Here is a 20,460-nt window from a genome sequence, read left to right on the forward strand (position 1 = left end):
CTAGCAAACTGCACGTGGTAAGTCACAGCGAAGACGATTGTTATGGAAACCTGAAAAGTGAAGTGCACGATACTCGGAGGAGGACAGAAGTCTTGCACCGGCGGCAGACCAGAACTGCCTGTAACTACACCTTCACGTAACACTTCTTTCACAGTAACCCAGGGCAGGGAGGGTTCTGGCTGGGCTGCCCAGTTACCGCGTAAGGCAGGGTTGCCCCAGTGAAAACCTTCACAGTGTTCGTGGACTGTGCGCGCCTTGCTTTCTTGGATCTGGTCTGTGTGGTCCTGGCTATGTGCATCTCCGCCTGGAAAGCAGCTTTTTACGTATAATGTGCTGTAAGAAACGGGAGTCTGAAACTGCACAAGCGGTTTGCAAGTGCTTCTGTCCTGATGTTTCTCTGAAATGATAGCAACAGGTCGATATCCTAGACTTTTCCTGTGAGCTTTCTTGTAGCTTTTTCTTTCGAGAAGAGCTTGAGCAGAGTGCAAAAAATAAGGAACCGCAAAGTCATAAATGAAGGAGGAGGAAGATGACTAAATGGTCATCCTAGGCATTTTGGGGGGGAAGTAGTGTTATGTCATTAAAATCTTTATCACAGGGGCGAGAAGTTGCATGTGTGCTGGAAGTACATCTGCATGTCGAAAGTGGACTGACCTGGATGGAAAATAGCAAAACCTGTTTCCAAGGACTTGTCACTTGACTCTTCTAACCTCAGAATCCTCCTCAAATGCTTTTTGATTCTGAAAACAGCTTTAGTTAAAATCTAGTAATTTTAAAACCTAAACAAATATTAGACAGAAAGAGGAAAGAGTCAGAGTGTTAAACAGAGAAAAGGATATGTCTGAAAGAAATTCTCAGGCCAAAGGCTTTGAGTGGTGAGTCTGACCCAGATTCCTACCCACTAGCAATCCTGCAAAAACGTGTTTTATCAGTGGACGTTAAGCCATTGCTATGATCAGGCCTATTTCTTAGGAAGAAACTGCTTTTAAGGAACAGAATTCCATGTGAAATCTAGACAAATTAAATATAGCTATCTAGCTTCTTGAGAAGTACCCATAAAATAGGATGTTCTTTTGTAATTCATTTTTAGCCCTGGGAAAATATTTCACAAACAGCACCCTGAAAGAGCAGTTGTGCACGCAAGTGCGTGTATAAAGCATAGCGATGAGTGACGATCACAGATACATCCTGTCAAGATAAAGTAAAAGTATGCTGGGGGGGTGTTTGCAGGGAAGCGTTACGTGCGTCCACGTCGTCAGGCTGCAGAGCCCGGCCTCTCCGGGCTGCCTGCACACTCTCTCTATAAAATACTGCCTAGTAGTCAGGGTATTTAAATTTACTCTCGGGAGCTGTGTACCCCCTCATTCTATGGCCTGTTAGTGGGAGTTAGCTCTGTGGAGCAGCTTAGGTGCAGTTCAGCTGCCTGTTTACAGCGAGGAGGAGCTGGAGCACTGCAGAGCGTGAAAGAACCTGTAAAACCAGGCACTGGGGAGCCTGGTGGGAATGGGTGGCCTGGCTTTTAATTGAGCTGTCTTAAATCTAGGAGGCTCCTTAGCCTTGGTTGCAACCAATGCAAGTGCCGATGGTTTCTGAACAGGGCCAGGCAACTCGGGGTGCAGGAGCTGTCTGTCTGTAGCACAGCGGTTCTGCAAACGACCGATCCGTTAACACTGGATCCGTCTGCGCTTGCAGCTGGTGAGGGACGTTAATTGTTCACAGTTTGACCACGGGGTCCAGCATCTGTCTCCAAGCAGAAGTAAAACCTGTTGTAATGGGTCTGCATGCTTTGTTGCAAGACTAAAGGTTTTGGGGTAAATACAGATAGCTTTTATGGTACGCAAAGGATTTTGGCCCAAAAGATTAACACTGTAGAAGGTTATAAGAAAGTGCAAAGGTAATGATGACTATGTGTGCTGCATGCTGAGCACATGGTGTGGGGGAACACACAGTCCAACGAGCCAGCTGCCTCAGCCGGAGCGCGGAGCACCGGGCACGCGGAGCGCTGGACCAGGCAGCCCGGCACGGCACAGAGCGGGACGGGAGCGTGCGGCCTCGCGTAATGGTCTGGCTGTTGGAAGATCTCGTGCAGCAAGCCGTGGGCGCCTGTTTGCTCCTCCAGCCGCGCGGGCGTTGGGAGGGTGCTGGAGGGGAGGCAGAGGCCCGGCCGATGTGCCCATGTACGAATTTAACCCAGTAATGGTCCAGCACGGTTTAATGCGCTGTAAAGACTTCTGCGATATGCCGTTACTCACACTGAGTTCTCCTGGTCTCCCTCTGGCAGTCTTGGTTTTCTTTAATGGTTTGTGGGACCTGAGTAAGAAAGTCTTTGGCTGTTAACATCTGTGTGCACGTACCTGATCTGACAGTCCTGAACATTGCCACATCACAGAACCAAGCCAATACGCTGCTCCACTGAATCTGGTGCTTACAAGAACCTAAACTGTGCAACCCAGTCTTAAAAAGGATTCTCTTAACATGGGTTTTGTCTGTGCACAGACCCCCAGGAGTACAAAATGGCCAATTCTGTTCCAGAAATAGTCTTTGGTTTCTTGTGTGAACATAGTTTTCTACAAAGCTGCTTGCAAAAGAGGGTTTATTTTGAGGAACGCTGGCTGTTCAAAATATTTTCAAGTAGGATAAATATCTAGAAAAATGTCCCCTGCCTTTTTCAGAAAGGATTTCTCCCCCATAACAGTGTAAGTAGTTTTGTGCTATAATACTTACATTAACCCAAATATTATAACACTTCAACTTTTTCATTTTTATATAAAATAGAATATGACTAAATGTTCCAAAAACAAAACAGAAAGCCCTGCTTCTGTGGAAAATTTTATCCAAGAAGTTTTAATGAAATGCTTTATCTTCTAGTTTGAAAGCTGCATTTTCCAACATTTTTTGCAAACTAATTTTTTCTATATTGAAAGGAAACTCCTTATATGAGCAAGGCAAGTGGTGATGGACTATTGCCATCTTCTGTTTGCTCGGTTTAACTACACTGCCTACGATACCTTTCAACATCCATTGCTCAAAACACCCGTCAGCCCCTTACAGTCTACACTCTTTGTTTAGATCGGCTGTTTATTTTTTGCATGAGCCGCTTTTAACTCTAAACAAATCTGACTTAATCCCCAGTGAAATACAGGATAAAATGATTCACATAAATACTATACGGCTTACTGGATTAAATACAAAGACATCCTTTCAGCCTTGAGTAGCCAAAAATATTCTCCACGCTGATTTTTTCCAGTCGTGCTGACAATATGTCGAAAGGTTGCACGGAGCAAACGAAAGAAGTTTTACAGCTGTAAGATAACGTGTGTGGCCTTTAACGTGTGGAGCTCTGGCTGTTTCTGTTGGACATCCTGAAGTGCAGATAAATAGCTTACCAGAGCTGCTGTTTTAAATACTGTGAGTTCATGGCAACCTCTCTTGGCTAGAGCTGATCGCGTGCCCTGGCGCAGGGCAGGGAGGCGGTTCTCCTTCCTCCCCACCTCTCTTTGCAACGTCTTCCGACAAGACCTTGGTGCGTTCATTTGACGCTGTGCAATCTTTGTTAACTGAGAATCTGCTCGATTTGGCGGTTTAAATATTAGGTCCTAAAGGGACCAAAGCCCGGGCTGCCCCGGTGGCCTGGCGACGCTGCCAGGACAAGCCGAGTTCAGCCTGGTGCAGGAACATCTGCACAGCTGCTGCTGCAGAGGGTCGTGGTTTCCTCTGCCCTTCTTCCGAACAAGGCCGGGCTGGTCTTAACGGACCGTGCAGCGCCAGGACTGCCAGGAGGTAGTTACAGTGACTTCAGGTATTCCAGATCGGTGCTAGCTCTGCTGGGGCGTTCTCCAGAGCTGCTTTTTCCTTCTTTTAAATAGCTTAGTCATTAGTCAGCACCTTTTCATGCAGCAGATGGTCTTCGTTATTCCTGTTTTCAGTCAACTCTCTTTGCCTCAATTTTTGGAAGCTCTCCTTTACCACCGCTTCTTTCCTGGCTGCCTGTGTCACAGTGTAAATTAATAGCCCTAAGGTGCTGCCTGAACTGCCCTCCAAAAATGAGTTTCACCTGCTTGTCATGCACAGTAGTAGCTTCCAAGAGTTGAAAGCAAAGTTGTATTTAAATAGCTTTAAACTAAGAACTTAATGCTTCAGTCATGTCCATGTTGTATTAAGCATAGAAAAGTGTGCATATATGCACAGAAAGTGCTGTGACACTGCATTTTCAGTTTAATGGTCATTGCTCAGTTTCCTCATATGCAAGTCTGTCAAGGGATGCTTTTGTTGGGTCTTCTCTAAGGTGGAATGAGGCAGGAGTGAAAGCTGATCTGATTGTCCCTCCCTTTAATAAAAGATGGGGAGGGGGAGAAAAAGAAGAGACTTAAGCTAGGGTTGTATTTGAATTTCCTATTTTGAAAAGAAAAGTGCTTTAATAAATTTGATGTGTACGAATGATGCTGTCATTGACACAGTAAATGGCTTGGGGGAAGTGCCAGGAAGCTGTCAGCAGATGGCAATGTGCCACTTCTGTAGACGGAACGTGTGTTTTGCTTGCTGTCTGACTTTACATAAAAATAGAATATGTGAATTGCTTCATCAGTCGTGTTACAAGTCAGAAGCGATGCTGCAGTCTGGGCGCGTTGGATGGGAGAGCCGCTCTCGCTGCGTAAGCGTGTTCCTGCCCCTTTGCGGGACAGACACGCGTGCGGATGTGTCTCTGCCGGCACCCACGGTGGTCACCGTCCTCCTCCTTTCTTGCCACAGCAGAGGATGCGTTTCCTCATGTGTCCTGTCTGTCTGGTGTTGTCAGTGCAACCCACGAATATTCTGGCTGTTCAGTAACTTTGTGCTATTCTCTCACACTCCCATTAACTCTTTAGGGAAAAATGTTGATTTTACTGTCTATGTCTGAGCCATTCCTCCAAGGAAGTAGAAAGGAAGAATTGATAGGACATCAATACACATAAAGATTGCATTAAAAATGAGATGAAACTTAAAGGAACTTTACTAAAGTGGAGTAATTGTGGGAGCTAATTTGAAATTTGAGCCATAAGGCCAAACAGCTTCTTTTGGTTAATGAGGATGTTCTTTAAATTACAAGGTACTGACATAATTTCTTAAGCTTCTGTTGGCCTAAAAAAACCTCCTAATGTGAACCTGATCTCTGTGTGTGGATTTAAGTTCTTGAGGTTTAAGGTGAATATTTGTAAGCTGAAATGGAAATGCTGTATGTGTCTGTACATCCCTTAATCAACTTTCATGTTCAGATACTCAGAGATGTATTTTATTTACACGATATACAAATAGTCTCTCAAGTTAACAAAAGTTTCTGAATGGATGACATCAGACATCGGTGTATTCATGGTATATGCGTACTTCTGACCTTCTAACACTCTGAAGTGATCTGATACTCTCACTCCTCGTTCTTATATTTGATTTTCTGAACAGCCTTCGTGAAAATGATCTACACATGAAAAAGTAAATTATTGGATCCAGACAAACATTGCACGCAGACAAGAACAGTGTCATTTCCTTACAATAATATAATATTTTATGTGCAGAGTCATCTAAAAGTTTATCTAGATGGCTAAAAGTAAAGGGTATTCTGCACAAATGATATGGCAGAAAACAAGTGAAAAATACAGCCACAACAACCCTTATACTTTGATTATGCTTTCGCTTTCTGCTTGATGAGCTAATAAATTGTTTGCTTGATTTATAAATGTACCTGGATATTGCAATATAACATCCTATTAATACTATCAGCACCACCACAAACATACCGCTATTGATATAAATGACAGCCGTGTGCCATTTTACTCCCAGGGGCGACTTCAGTTTTATGCAGTCATCTATGTTTTTCTTTGTCGGGTAGCCGTTCGTAAGGATCAGGTTTGGTAAAGCCAGGAAAGCCATGACGACCCACACGCAGGCGGACAGGATCTTGGTGAAGGTGATGCTGTACATCCTGGAGTCGCCAAACGGCTTCACGACTTTCAGGTACCGGTCGATGCTGATGAGTCCCAGGAACACGATGGTGGTATACATGTTTGCATAAAACAAAACCGTGGTATATCGGCATAGAAGGGAGTTAAAGTGCCATGGTCCCAGTTGGGAGTCCTGAATTATCTTAAATGGAAATGTCAGCGTCATGAGAAGGTCTGCAACCACGATGTTTTTGAGGTAAAAGATGAAGCTGGTTTTATTTCTGATGTGGAAGAAAATCCACACGGCGAGTCCGTTCAGCAAGATGCTTGCCAGGAATATGACGAGGTAAAGCACAGGCAGAACGATGGTGGTGAACTCGTCGTGGGTGGAATTCCCGAGCAGGCCGGCTGTGTGGTTAGGTGAAGTAACGTTGTCTTGGCTCGGGTGATAATCTATAGGAATGATGGAAGAGAACAATTTCAAAGTACGTTTTTAGTATTTTATAAATGGTGCAGTTGCTGTTCTCTAAAATGTCACATTTGTTTTCTGGGCAGTTCTAGTGGCTGCTTGGATTAGCTCAGAAAACCTGAGTTTAAAACACTCGGTGTGCCTGTTCCTGAGTGTTGTGCGTGTTAAAGCAAACGCACTTATGGCTTGTTAGCCTCTGAGCACGATGACTGTTCCTTCCTGCTGTGAGACACAAAGGTGGCTCTGCAGATACTTTGAGGGGGAGAAAAAGAAAGGAATGAGTATTTTCAGTGGTGCTCATAATACTGATAAGCACCCTCCTGCCCTCGTTGCCGTTCTCCAGGTCACGAGACGCGCAAGCTCAGTGTTGGTGGCGTGGACACGCGTAGTGATGGGCTGCAGCATAGCCCTTGCGTTGCTGACGGCATTTTGAATTTGGGTTTTTCTAAAGAACAGGCTGTGCTCTAACATTAGCATTAAGAGAATAAAGAATAGGTTAAATGGTATTATGGATATATGTGAATGATCATGAGCTAATACAAGGAAAAGTAATGAAGTAAACATTTCTGTAGTATTTAAAGAAGATAAATAGCCTGGAGGTTTTCTTTAGAGAGCAGTAGTGAATCTGGTTATTGAAATTCTAAATAATTCCAGAATTATCTTAATCCTAAGTGACCGATTTCCCTTAATCTCTCCCTTTGTCCAAACGGAGCTGCGTGCTCAGTACGTTGCAGGATGAGGCTTGCTGTGCCAGTCTCGGGTCCCATGCGGGTGTGTTTGAGTTAGGCTGATACGGGCAAATGTAACTGCATACCAATATGTTGAGAGTTATCTGTTAATCAAAATTACAAGGTGTTGTCTTTTGGCTGTCTTGTGAGAACACAACTTTTGAATTCAGATAATTTGTTTATCCAGAAATAGGACTCTGGGGACTCTTTTTGGTCTTATTGAAATGCTAATTTGATGCTTAGTTTACTTAAATGTATTTAAAAATCATAACCTCTGGGAATTTTAATGTTTCTTGCCTAAATGTTTATGAGTGAACTTCAGACTGTTGCAAACTGTCTCATAAAGCTGTAGCACTTCCCCCTTGCTCTGACTGAAAATCTGTCGAGGCAATGCTTGGCAGTATTTAGATGATTTTTCTGAAATGACTTACATCTTAAAAATATTGATAGGAACATATAGTATTACTATAAACTTGCCTCAATCGCTTGGATTTCCAACGTTATTTTTACCTGGCAGTTTTCCATAAGATGAATTGTGCCCCATTATTTGTGTTGCTGTAGGCTTTTGGCTGAAAGGCTTTTCAGGCGTCGCGCTGGTAGCTGTAGATCCAGGATTCAGCATGGGCTGTACCAGCTTTACATTCTGAGGAGGGGAAAAAAAAAATTTAAGTTTTTCTGAAAAAAGGCGACCCCCACTTTCTCTCCACAAGTGTTGGAGGTGTGAGGGAACTTTGAGAAATTGGTATCTGCCAGCAATTAAAAAGAAAGCACTGAGGAATGCTGATGGCTGACCACCTGGACACTGCATAGCTATTCTGCTATTTAGATATTCATTACTACTACTTCACTAAGAATTGGGCTTCTGCTGCATCACTGCAGGTAATATTGTCATGTTAGTTTTCATAAGTATATCAAATTCACTGTAAAAACTCTCCCTTTCTCCCCCTTTCTAATAAAGTTGTGCTTAGACCCCGATTGCTCTAATATTTAGCAACATTACTCTGTTTCCCAGCCTGAATCTCTCTATGGTCACTTGCTATCTTGTATGTTCTTTTATCAGTCCCTTTCATTTAAATAAGCATCTCCATCTCCAATACTTGTCTCTCCTTTGTACAGAGACATTTCTGTCTCTATTCAGGCTTTGTTTGCTGTGACTGAGCAAGCCCAAGTCCTTCTCGTCTTTTCCTAAGACTCCAAGATCTCGTCCCTTCTCTACGTGTGTTCTGGTTAAGATCATCTTCCTTGAATCCCCTTGACAAGAATTGTGCATTGTCTTACAGATGATGGTTTTAGGAAAAGCTTGTTTCATTGTGGTTTTGTTCCTATTACCACTGGAAACACGTCATCTAATATTGTCTAGGACTTCAGTTCCTCCTTACGGCTGCACCAGGTGAGTGGATCATGGCCATCCTGGGCTCAGCCGTGGCACACTTTCTGCTCCCTTAGTTCTCCACAGTGATGGGTGCCGGTAGTAAGCAGGTTTTGTTGTTGTTGTCCTTAGCGGCATGATCTTGTGCTTTTTGTTCCAGTGAACTTCATCCCAAGTTTGTTAACTTCTGTAAAAAATACATTGTATTTTAACTTTTTAAAAGCCATTTTCTTTATTTTGCTTTCTTGCAAAGATTTGGACTACACCACCCTTTTAAGCCTTAAGAATAGGTCAGCGTACAAAGTACATGCAAACATATAGCTCCAGCTACTGCAGTTAGGTAAGTGAATGTCTGCCAACTGCCAGAACATGCTGCTTGAATGACTTCGTCCCTTTGTGGTGGGCTGCCATCGCAGTTGGCTTCTTTCTCCTTGATAAAAGCCCTTGACCTTATTCCTGGGCACTTCTTGTTTGGATGCCCTGGTCATCTGCTCTTAATCTTGGACTTTTCAGTGACTCTGATACCTGATGGTAACCTTCAATGAAAGCCTTGAATCTTCCATATTTGATCAGCATAAATCGTGACTTACAAAAGTAATTAAAAAAAATTTTTTTTGAAGTTTATCATCTCTCATTTCTTGAAGTTAAAAAGTTGCATATGCAATTGTGATACAAGTGTGTCTTAATTACATATTAAATTGGGCTGGAAATTTTAAGTTCTTGTTCATTTCTCATGGCTTTTAATAGAGTGCTTCAGAGCATGGTGAAGCCAGCCTGAAGGGAATACTGCAGAATTACAGAGTCTTATATATTCTATGATGGCATCACACTGCTCGAACATTGCTCAAGGAAATTTTGACAATACTGATTTGTAAGATAACATGCCACAGTCTGTCTTTACTGCGCTTGCCTCCTGCGAGAGTAATCTTTCCACGCTTAACTCTCTGCTCACCAATTGTGATAGGAAAACTAGCAACGTAGTTCAGGTCTCAGAAGCTGCGCTGGACCCGGCTGCCTCTCACAGGAAAGGAATCAAAGCATGAAATCAGTGAAGGCCATTCGCAGAGCTAGTGCTTCATGTGATCACCAGTGTCTTGCGGAGCACCTGCAAGCACGCTTGGAATCGCCGCTAGGTGGCGGTAATAGATATATATATATATTTTTTTTTTTTTAAAAAAAAAGCAACTGACGGGTGTTTTCCCACTTTGAGAAAGCCCCCGTTCTGCAGGGTGGTTTCTGCCTAGCTTTCCTCCAGCCTCTCCCTCTAAGTCGCATCCTTTGCTTTCCTTTCTGCATCCTGCGGCTTACAGCCAGCTGAGACGGGGACATCCACAGCATCCTTAAGACTCTCAAGCCCCTTTTCAGTGTGGGTCAAAATCCAGTTTCCTTCCTCTTTGTGGATAGTGTTACATTCCTTTGGCACTATTATTTGAAGCCACTGGGCTGTTTTTCTGGATATCAGGATTTAGCCCTTCGCTTTATTGCTGAAAATAAGAGATGGACGGCAGTCACCGGGACCAGAAAAGGCTAAATGATTGTCATGGAAGGCTCTCCCCGGGCAGGCACGTTTGTCCCGGCTCCAGGGTTGTGTTGCAGTCCAGGGGTCTCTGCTGGGGTTCGGTGGTACCGGCACTTCTGCCTGCACTTGCTCTGTTGTCTCTTGAGGTGCCGTGTTTTGTCTCCCCATCCACGTGGATGTTGTAGCTGTCAAGGCAGCCGGGCTCTGCCGCGCACCGCTGCTGCCCTGTCTGGCGGGAGACGCAGCAGGGAAGGTGCTGCTTGGGTGGCAGGAGCAGCAGCATCCCAGACTTTCATCCCTGGTTTTTCAGGATCCCCTCTGGTGTGTTTTTCAGGACGGTGCTGCTAACCTTTGGCAAACCTCAGAAGGACTTGCTAATTCCTGCCCACGGTACTGACCGTGGCGGGGTCCCTGCTGCACAGACCTTCCTGGCTGCGAAAGATGTGACCACAGCCAGACTGGCTAGGGAGATCCAGGTCCCCTTGAAACCATGCTGGTAGTTTGCTTGTTTTTCCTGCAGACTAATTGGGATCAAGCCTCTGAATAAATATCTCTGTGTCATCTTATCCTCATGGTTTTAATGTTAAAACATATCCAAAAAATTCCGATGAAGCATAAGCTGGAAAAAGAAAGCAGCAGTGTAACCCTCGACAGCTGAACCCCATTAGCAGGGCTGTGTCCTGCCTTGCTGGCGCAGCCGGGCTCTGCAGAGGGGCTTTGTGCGTGCAAGGGGAGGAGGTTCGTGACAACACCTAGCGATGCCTGCCCTGATCATGCTTTAAAGACTTTCTCTTGTGCAGCTGCTTTAAAGTCCTGAAGAGGTTTGTGTAGAGCAGCAGAGCTGCAGGCAGTGGTCCCTGCTGCACACGGTTGGTTCTGTGACAAAACTTTGGGATATGCAGTGGTGATGCTGTTCAGACTTAGCAGTCCGGAGGTGTTTCCGTGGTTCCCCATCCAGGTCTACCAGGCTGAGCAGCACTGCGGTGGGCAAAGCCCTCGGGATGCCGTGACTTCACTGCTCGCAAGGGCAGGGCAGGTGAGCAGGGCTCCCCGAATCAAACCGCTGCGTCTCTGGCCTCTGAAAGCTGCAGCTGTTCTGCTGAAGTCCGCTGCGTTGCAGACGGAGTAGGAAGAAATTTATCTCATATGAAGAATTCACCCTTTTCCACACGTCTTGGAATGGGAAATGAAGACTGTTTTCATTAAAGAGTATTTTAAGATATTCTGTAATTGCTCACTGACAATGCGCTCTGATAGTGGCTTTTTTGCTTGTTCGGATGTGGTATTTCTGTGGTGGACAAGCGCGGCCTCCAGTTCTCTGTCCAGTTCTCCAAATGCATTTCTTCTAACCACTTTCATCCTAAACATGTCTCTCCAACCTCCAGTTTTATACATCCATATAAATATTTTCTGTCTGCATGCTTTTGAAGGTACACTAGAAGCTGTTCCTTTATTCTAGTAGCTTTTTAAAACCTGAATACTTATTTCTTGCTGTATATATATTTCATTTTTTTCCCCCTACAATTACCTTAAGGGGCTGTCAGTTGCGGTAAATACAGGTTAAGTACATGCTGTTTTACGGATGGGGTAATCCTTTACTAAAATGTTGATAGACTGGTTTATGCATGTGACTGGTATAACCTCAGATGAGAAATTAAATAATAGGCTGCATGGCAGATTTCAGTGTCGTATGGGTATGGAATGACTGTATAGTTTTTTTTTTTTTTTTTTTTAATGACTAAGGCTTTGAGTTGCCTCACTTTTTAGAGAAACTCTGTACCCTCAAATCTCCTTTTTTTTTTTTTTTTTTCATCTCTTATTTACAACTTTTCAAAAATAGAAAATTCTCTATGTGAACTAGACAGGATACTTTACGGCTGCAGAATTTTAAATGGTCTGTTTATTTTAAATGGTCTGTTTATTTGGGCATGTAACTTCTTGATATTTTTTTTTTTTTTGCCAGTCAATCCATGTTCATCACTGTAAAGTTTGGTAAATGGCTGAAGTAAATGTAAACAGTAGAAATGTGAGGCAGTTTGTTAAATTTGCCATTAGCTGGCTGCAGTTACGTTCTCTTCTTCTGTTGCACACAAGAACCAAATCGCTAATGTGCTTAATTGTTAGGATTTGGAAAAAGGCATCAGTGCAGGCTGCAGGTAAGTGTGTTTGTGCATATCGCTTCTGCAAGCGGGTAAGCAATAGATACAGAGCCTGTCTGTGTCCCTGCCCTCTTCTTTATTTCACTCCACTCCTATGTCACATCGCTTGAGCAAGCCTTAATGTTCTTTTTCATTTTATTTTTTCCTGCTTGCATCTGTTTATCTTCTGAGTGCTTCTCCTTAAGCACAGGGAGAGCATCCAGTCCCAGTATCCAGGACACCTTCTGCTTACTCTGAGGTCCCTGTAAAGAATCACCTTTCTCCCTTTTTGTAAAAAGTGTGTGGTGCTAACTTACTATTAATGCATAGTGGAATAACTTGATATTCCTGTTGGAATCTGCATGCACAGCAAGTGAGCATGTGCCTCTCTTTCTCCTGTGCTTTGCCCACTTTCTTACTTGTTGCGTTTTTCTAGTTCTGTCCCTGTCCTTGGAGCTGAACCTTTTGCGCTAGCTGTGCTACGAGATACCACGCTGCAGCAGATGGTGACAAAAACTAGTGTAGTGACGTGGTTTGTGTTAAGCTCCTGCGAGCTGTGCGAGTGCAGTCGCTCGCAGACCGAGGCACCTGTGCCTGTGCTTTGCTGGTCTCTGGAAAAAGGCCTAGCATTCGATGGGTGAGCTAATAGACGTTCTTTGGATTCCGTTTAGTTTTTGTCGCCTCGCAGAGCTGATTACTATTGCATTGGAGTGGCTTCGGAGTTGGGGATTAAGCCGAAAGACAAGCGCGTGTAGTGCAGCGCTCCTGCAACGACATGCCGCGCGCAGGCGGGATTGCCGGGTGCCCCTTCCCGAGCCGGCCGCTCCCGGGTGATGCAAGTCACCGGGCTGCAGCCCTCTGCGTCTCCGGCTGAATCAGCTGCCAGGTGTTGGCTCTTTCAGCCTGGGAACCACTTTAATTTGAGCTGGCTGGGTGGGAAGAGCTTTTATTGACTGAAAATAGCCCTCTGTGGGGTTTGTGCCCTTGGCATCCCTAGGACTGGGGCGGAGAGGCGTGTAGGCAGTATACGTTGGTTCTCTGTAAAGCAATAATACTGCCATGCTCAACTGACTACATTGCAAAGAGGCTAGAAGAACCCAGGGTATAACTGTCTTAGCTGTGGCTTACAGTGCTCGTCTGTTTAGTCATACGCAGAAACAGGAACCCGTGCCTCATCTGAGAAAGCTGCTTGTCTGCTTCAGTATCTTCTGCAAAACCCCCTTGTTGGTTTTTAGGTTCCTCCTTGGACTTCCCTCTCAATTCCCGTCTAATTTTTCTCTCGCATGTCTCTAAACATCAAAACGTCCTATTGCCTAGCAAGCCGGGCTGGTATTTCTCAGCTGCCTTCAGCTCACGGATAGCTTCTCTCTGCTCGGAAGATCCTTCCTCTAGAGCAAACTCTGCCAGTCTTTAATAAAAGCCCAACGACCTCAGCGGCTGCGTGACCAGAGGACGTGCCTCTCCTTGGGGACCCGCTGCCGAGTGCTGTGCTGGCACGTGTGCCGATGTGCGCGTGGGCTAGTCCCTCCGCTTCGGCATCGGGACGCAGCCAGCGGAGACTTCCCTCCCGCGGCCGCTGGTCCAGGCGGTGCCCCGAGAAGAATCCGCGGGAAGCTGCTGTTTCCCACGTGCAGTCACCTACTGAAACTTAGGGTTTAGTCTTTCTTAATCCTTTGCATATGACAGCTAGAAGTACCACGCGCATTTCCCATGTGTGTGCTGTGTACCTTGCATTTGAGTAAATAGATAAATATTCTCATTTATATTTTGCGCATGTGAGCCTTTATCAGTGCTTTACTTTAGGATATTGTCCTAAATACCAGGTTCAGTTCAGTTCTCTTTTACAATTACAGGAGTGCCTGAGCTGAGTGTGGCAGAACGCTGCAGTAAGCATTAAGTAATACTGTTCAAAACACAAGCGTTTTGCATATGGCTTTGTTTCTTTGGTTTTGTTTTTCTTTTACTCTTGCCAGGTACTCCATTCAGCAAGAGGAAGGGGATATTCCCTTAGGATATATGATTTTTCCCACCCCAAAAAGAGGAAAAAAAAATTAGAGAAACCTACTTTTTCTCAAAGTAGTTTTCTTACTTTTCCCTCACTTTCAGAATAATTTTCCAAGCGAAACCATTAAATTCTTTCAGTCTTCAAGTAAGTGATTGTAAGCCTTCCTTTTCCCCTATCTGGGATAGCTCTGACATAATAAGACCTTTGGGGATCCTGCCTGGACTTTCAAGTTATTCCTTCTTTTACTTTCTCTTGAACTGTTCCTCATTAAAAGTTCATGCATTAATATTATTTGCTTTGAATCAGATTTTCTATGCAGAGGTTACATAGTCTAGTAAAAGCTGTTAATCATTACTATGAGACTGTTTATTTTTGAAACTTACTTGTAGAACCTAAAGATGTGTGATTTTTCTTTCCTCTAGCATATGCGTAACAGTTCCTTGTTGATGAAATGTTTTCCAGTCCTGTGTGGCATTAATAACTAGCGTGTGCATATTTCATGACTAAGAAGCAGAAACTACCGTCATGCGTGTACCGTAGGTGATGGTCTTTTGTATTAAGCTTTGCTATTTGTAGTTTCACAATCGCCTGGATGCAGGCTGATCTTTTCTCTAGGAGAGGGCAGTTTCTCTCTTGCAAAGTGGAAGTGAAATTGGGTGATTCTAAGTCTTGCAGATCCTCTTCTCAATTACTGGTTGATAAATTTTCCTGGTTTGTTTTTACTCTGTGGTAAGTTTATGAAGCAGATGTCCTTAGCGCTGCTGCATGCGTAAAGATTTGTGGGTGCCCAGCTCAGTTGCTGTTCCGCTGAATCGACTCACAACTGGGAGAGGGACGGGACCTGGGCATTGCTCCCGGAGGGGCCAGCAGTTAGAGGGCCATTTCTGAAGCAGCGCCGGGCGAAGTGGAGTGCTAAAGCACATCTCCTTTAGGCTGCATTTGCTTTTATATAAAGATTTAGGAGGAACTGCCAGCAGCAATGGTAGCCCACTAGCAGCACGTAAGTGGGTGGTGTCAGTGGCAGGAGAGTTGGGAGTTGTGGCTGTTTCCTTCTGAAAAAGGAGAGCACAACGGAGTGGTGGCAGAGTTGGGATAACTCTTCTAGTTTAGCTGTGCAAAACCTGCTGATAGTGGAAGCTGTATTGTGGCCTTATGGAGCTGCTTTCTTTGAATCCGCCATGCAACATACAATTTCTGTATGCAGTGTGCTTAGCCAGTGTTGATCAGAGTCCAAAGATCAAAGCGGTAAAATCCTGACCCCTCTCCCTGGCATCCCTACCCATCTGTTCCTGCCCCGTCAGCCTCTGCCTGTTCTCCTTACCCCTCTCATCTTCTCCTTCATTCGGCGCTTGCTCATCAGCTCCTGGGAAGAACAACCCCTTGGTTTTGACTTAGTGCTGTTGTCTTTGTGCCATTGGTCGTGGATCCCTCTTTTCATCACACCAAATATCATCTCTGACCTCTCGTGTGATGTCCGCACCTGGATGCCAGTGATGCGCGTGCACCCTGCGACCGCGGACGTCTCTTCAGCTGCTCTTTGTTGGCTCTTCCTTCCAGCAGCCCCCCCGGGATGTCCCACCGCAAGTGTGCTGATACTCCTAACTCTCCTTTAACTTTTCTCACCTCCTTTGTCATGTGAGAAGTGAAGGTCCTCCCTTTATTTGGTCGTATTTTGCTGTTGGTTCGCTTTTTCCATTCTTTCAGTTTATACCTGCCCTTTCCTTTTTGTGCCTCTTAGTAAATTTTCCCCATGCTTTGGTGGTTCCTCTTTCCAGCTCCCTACCCTGTTCCCTTTGCATCCAACTGGATGAGGATTTTTTTGCTGCTTGGAAGACCTAGTTTTAGTATTGCACTGGCTCACGTCTCTAGCCTTCCCTTTCAATGGGGAGGCTAGAAGCAGGTTCACATGTACCTGCATTTCTCCAGAATAACGTCAGCTTTTCCCTCTCTGTCTCTTCACAAGCTTCTTTCCTAATCTTACCATTCCTGTTCTGCTTGTGTTTTCATGGGTTCTGTTCTTGGCGCAATGGGCAGCATGGAAATCTTTGCCACCTAACCCCCTTTAATTCCATAGGTTGTTCCTCACATATGCTGTATGCTTTATTATCCTGAAGTCGTAGCTTTTTAAAAGTTAAAATGTTGTTATTAAAAAAAAAATAGTTTGGGCAGAAAGTGAAAAACAGAAATGTACTTGTTTCCTTTTAAAAAAAAATGCATATTTTTAAAATTTCAGCATTTGGTGTTTTGGGCATTCTTGAGCCCAAGAGGAGCTAGCTTCTGTACCAGGATAACGCGGCCTGGCCGCTCTGCGCAGTGCTGCAGAGAAGCCGTGTGCCTTGGAGCTGGGTGAGTGAGAGACCTTCTACGAGGTCTGCGTTGTGGAGTGTCTTCAAGGTGAAGACTCCCTCAGGTGTCAGCCTTGTTCTGGTGGAGCTTTCTACTGAAAAATATTAGGTTTTAAGTTTGATTATGCAGTGAAAAACGAAGTTGAAAAACTCATAACCAACCTTTAAAAACAGTTAAGATGTTGTCTGAGTCACTTGCACAAAAAATTTAAGAAAATGTATGATTGCATTAAACCTTCATGCACTGTAGTTTTGGCTTTGTGTTTATCTGTTGTCTCTCGAATGTGTGGGGGATCCTGTGAAAAAATATTCTGTAGTTAAAAAAAAAAAAAAAAAAAAGAAAGAAAAAAAGCTTAAAAATGCATATAGGGAATGCCAGGTAAAGTTTTAAGTAATCCTAATCTCACTTTTAGGTTTTTTACTTTTTGACAATCCTTGCTAAATATTTTACTTTTGACAGCATGAAGACAACTTTTTTTTTTTTTTTTAAATAAGCAATTCTAAATTCATATTTTAACAGAAGAGTGAGAGTTCCCATCTGCTGCTGTGGACTGTTTTTTTTGTGCTCCAGCATGTATGTGGCACAAGACTAACCACATTAGCTAGCTGCAACAAAGCCGCTATTTTAAAGAGGAAGGAAACGGACACGGGGATTTTTGGGTATGACTGGAAGAAGTTTGGCCTAGCGCAACTCTCATTTTTCATGAACAGTCTGGAGAGTTCCCGTTCCACCTGCTATGCTCAGAAAAGGGACAGCGCGTTGATACTGGCTGCAGCGTCAGGGTGCGGGTTGCAGGGAACGCTCCGTGTCTGGCCCAGCTGTTTTGCCAGCTCCCGGCTCTTCCGTGTGCAGTAGCAGAAGCAGCTGCTGCATTGGAGGTGACAGAAGCCCAATTTATGATGCTCGTAGGCAGTTGTCACTTTGATATGTCACTAACGTTTTCCCGAGGAATAACTCTCATCTCAGCCTGGGGTTCAGGGTTGGTCAGATGTGGAAACCTGCTTCTGATGGTGGAGAGTGTGGGTTTTTGGTTTTGGTGGGGGCTGGTGGGTTAAGGTACTAGAACGTTTTATGTTGGGAAACGTTAAGACAGCTGAAATATGAGTTAATACTGCTTTTGTCCTCCGATCAGCATTTTGGCTGTTACTGGCTTGCCCTTGACTGAGAACAAATACTTTCTTGAGAGCACCTGGGTGGCTGGTTGTCCCATGCAGCTTGGTTTCGTCGTGAAGCCACGTGATGGATCTGCAGCTCTTGGTTTGTGTCAGACACTTTCACTTACTTCCAAGTTTCCATTATGTATTGCACATCTCAAATCTAATGCTTCAGTCTAGTATAAGTGTCTTGACTAGCTTTTCCCAGTACTTATTTGGTCAGAGGTCCTCTTGAATTTTTCAGTGCAAAACTTAACAAGTGACTTTTCATGAAAAGAGAAGGAATTTCCTCTTCCAGTTAATGCTATTGTTTCCTTGGATATATCTTATCTTGGGTTGTGTGCAAGCAAGCTCAATAGGCTTCCCGGTTCGGAGAGCATCCAGCCTCCAAAGGGCTGCTTTTGTGTCCTCTCCTGAACAGTCAAAAGCAGGACAAGACTTCAGATTCTGATTCAAAACCTCCTCTTTTCCGGTCTTCGCTCCGTGCCCGTCGCCTTGGCCAGAGCGCAGTGCACCGAGGCGGTGCTGCTGCCGCGGCGCCCCAGGAGCTCCGGCCCCGCTGCGTGCCGGTGCATGCCGGGCTGCGTGCGCGGGTGCCGGGCGAGCGGGTCTCCCCGCCGCCGCCCTCCCTGCCCGCGGGGGAGGCTGCGCGAGGCCGCTCCGGGAAGGCAGCGGCAGCACCCGGAGGAGGAGCACCCCGGGGAGCCGCCGGCAGCTCGGCGCTTCTGAGAACGCGGTTCTCGCTCACACGCCCCTAATGCAAACAGATGCTTTCTGCTTCTGAAATCCCTCCACGCCCTTCGGCCGCTTTTGCCTCCCCAGTTCCCTGCCCCGGTGGAGCTGGACCCCGTCGCTCCACCCGCGCGGGGCGTCCCCAGGCAGGGGGTCTGGCACCAGCAGCACCGAGAAGGGCAGGAGAAGGTCCAGCTCGTGAGCAAAAGTGAGTTCTTGCTCTCTTGGGAGGACAGCCGTCTTGGCGGTGTTGGGAAACGCCTGACTCGTCACAGCGGGAGAAATGCTGACAGTTTTGTATGATTGGGGCCTTTAGTTCAGGACACGAATTAGGGACATCGGATGAATGCTTGCATTCATTTCCCAGTTTCCCTTTTTAAAGGAAGACTGCAAAATCATCTTTAAAAACTTGTAAAACCCTACCAGAATAAGACCAAGCATATATAATGAAATGAAAGATAGATGTTGACAGTACCCGTAATGCACAAATGGCATAGTATTTTTTTAATACAAAAGTTATAATTGCACTGCTACTTTCAATTCTTCATAACTAGGAATAATCATTTCAATCTAAAATACTAGTTAAATGACATGAGTTTTGGAAAGTGCCTTATGTATTTCCCAAACTTTGAGACTAGTCCGACATATAGGTTTTAAGTTGCCTGTTCAGAGCTATGTGGTTTTTCCAGTGAACCCGACAAGTTTTGACATGATCCGAGTGAAGTATGAAGGAAGAGAACCTTTATTCTGTGTAATACAATTAACAGCATTCAAATACGCTTTTCTTTACTGAAAGACTTGAAAAGAATAGGATACAAACTTTTTATATCAAATTTGGAAGTTATAGGTACTGAATTTTACTCAATGTGAGTTAGGCTATGTCAGGAAGTAAGTTATTAAAGCCCTAAACCCTCTGCACTTTGATTAACAACTTAGAAGGAATAATTAGTAGCAAAGCACTTTTTTTTCCCATTGATAAAAAGATAACATTATGTTTTATGTTGAATGAGATTAATTAAGTCTCACTATTTTCAGACCTTTTCATGTTTTTCATTGATGTGACTGTTTATGCTTTTAAGTCCGATTTTAAGCAATTGCATTTTAATGCCTGTTTTCACTCAGGGGTGAGTAAGAACAGGAAGATTTATTGAACAACTTATCAAATGCTCTTTGAATCAACAAAAATGACTTACCTGTCACCATTGTCGCCTTCCATTTGTCTGTTAGCTGCATCTCTAAAGTGCCTTAGACTCCTCCATAATGGATCTTGCAACTAAAATAGGCGTAGGAGTATTTCTTGCAAAGAAGTTGTTAAATAAATCATATCTGGAAGTAAGCTTTTTTGCTTCCGATCGCCTTTTTTGCGATGCCTGATCGGAGAGTCAAAATTCCCCCGACCAGGAGCAACTGGCGCAACTGGCTTTCTCATTCCTGGGAATGACTCACATGCTGGTGTAGGTGAGATGTGCCGTCGCCGCGCTCCCTTCCCGAGTCTGGAGCAGCTCCCCTGCCGAGGAGGCAGACGGTGATTCACCTGGCGAGGTGGGTTAGTGCCTGTTAAAGGCAGAGGCAGTCGTGTGAGGAGCCTGAAAGCATGTTTCACAGTAACCCGTGTAACCGTGCTTGTGTCTTCCACTCGAAACTGTTTTGTCTGCAGGCTGAGTATGAAGTTAATGTGATTCTGAAAAATCGGGTGTTGGATAGATGCAAATATCTGCTAAGCAAGATCGTCAGCTACTGATTTGACTGTATTTAGACATCTTTAATGTTGTGCTTTGAGCAGATCCTCTCTTCTAAATAATGTGTAGGATGAAAGCAAGCTGCTAAGGCTGTAACCAAATATTTTGACTAAAAAGACTAGATTGTTTATATACTTTTTACTAACATGCTGCTCTTCAAAACTCTGAGCCTTTGACTGCTGCAGCCCTGCTGTCAGTGGTCCTGGGTGCACACACGTTGAGTAAGATAATTCAGTGGCTCGAGAGCATTGAATTAATCATGGAAGTCATTGTATCAGGACAAAATTTTGCTTTGAGTGAGTAGAGGATGAAGAGGTTAACTTCCCATTTCTCCTTAACAAGAAAGGAA

The 20,460-nt window shown here is 44.6% G+C and overlaps 2 protein-coding genes across 14 annotated transcripts in view; one reads left to right on the plus strand and one right to left on the minus strand.

Moving 5' to 3' along the window:
• MED12L (mediator complex subunit 12L) overlaps positions 1–20,460 on the plus strand; it is a 154,434-nt gene that overhangs the window by 72,646 nt on the left and 61,328 nt on the right. The window lies entirely within an intron of this gene.
• On the minus strand, positions 2,577–19,906 carry GPR87 (G protein-coupled receptor 87). Of its 4 annotated transcripts, none has more exons than XM_026110043.2 (4): positions 19,566–19,903; positions 7,620–7,752; positions 5,769–6,365; positions 2,577–4,327 (listed from the first exon to the last, which is right to left on the minus strand). In XM_026110043.2, exons 2-4 carry the CDS (start codon positions 7,729–7,731, stop codon positions 4,281–4,283), a joined length of 756 nt encoding a protein of 251 aa, XP_025965828.1. In that variant the 5' UTR covers positions 7,732–7,752; positions 19,566–19,903; the 3' UTR covers positions 2,577–4,280. The 4 variants fall into 4 exon arrangements, with proteins under 4 accessions (XP_025965828.1, XP_064372576.1, XP_025965826.1 ...); XM_064516506.1 differs by lacking the exon at positions 2,577–4,327 and adding an exon at positions 5,248–5,449 and having other exon boundaries at positions 19,566–19,902; XM_026110041.2 differs by lacking the exon at positions 2,577–4,327 and having other exon boundaries at positions 5,248–6,365.

The sequence above is a fragment of the Dromaius novaehollandiae genome, chromosome 9, assembly GCF_036370855.1.
Source record: "Dromaius novaehollandiae isolate bDroNov1 chromosome 9, bDroNov1.hap1, whole genome shotgun sequence".
NCBI lineage: Eukaryota > Metazoa > Chordata > Aves > Casuariiformes > Dromaiidae > Dromaius > Dromaius novaehollandiae.

Excerpts from the sequence above, each read along its gene's own strand:
- GPR87 (XM_026110041.2), bottom strand. The coding sequence starts at position 7,731 with ATGCTGAATCCTGGATCTACAGCTACCAGCGCGACGCCTGAAAAGCCT. Across the intron at positions 6,366-7,619 it reads ATCTTATGGAAAACTGCCAG|ATTATCACCCGAGCCAAGAC; the intron begins GTAAAAATAACG and ends TCATTCCTATAG.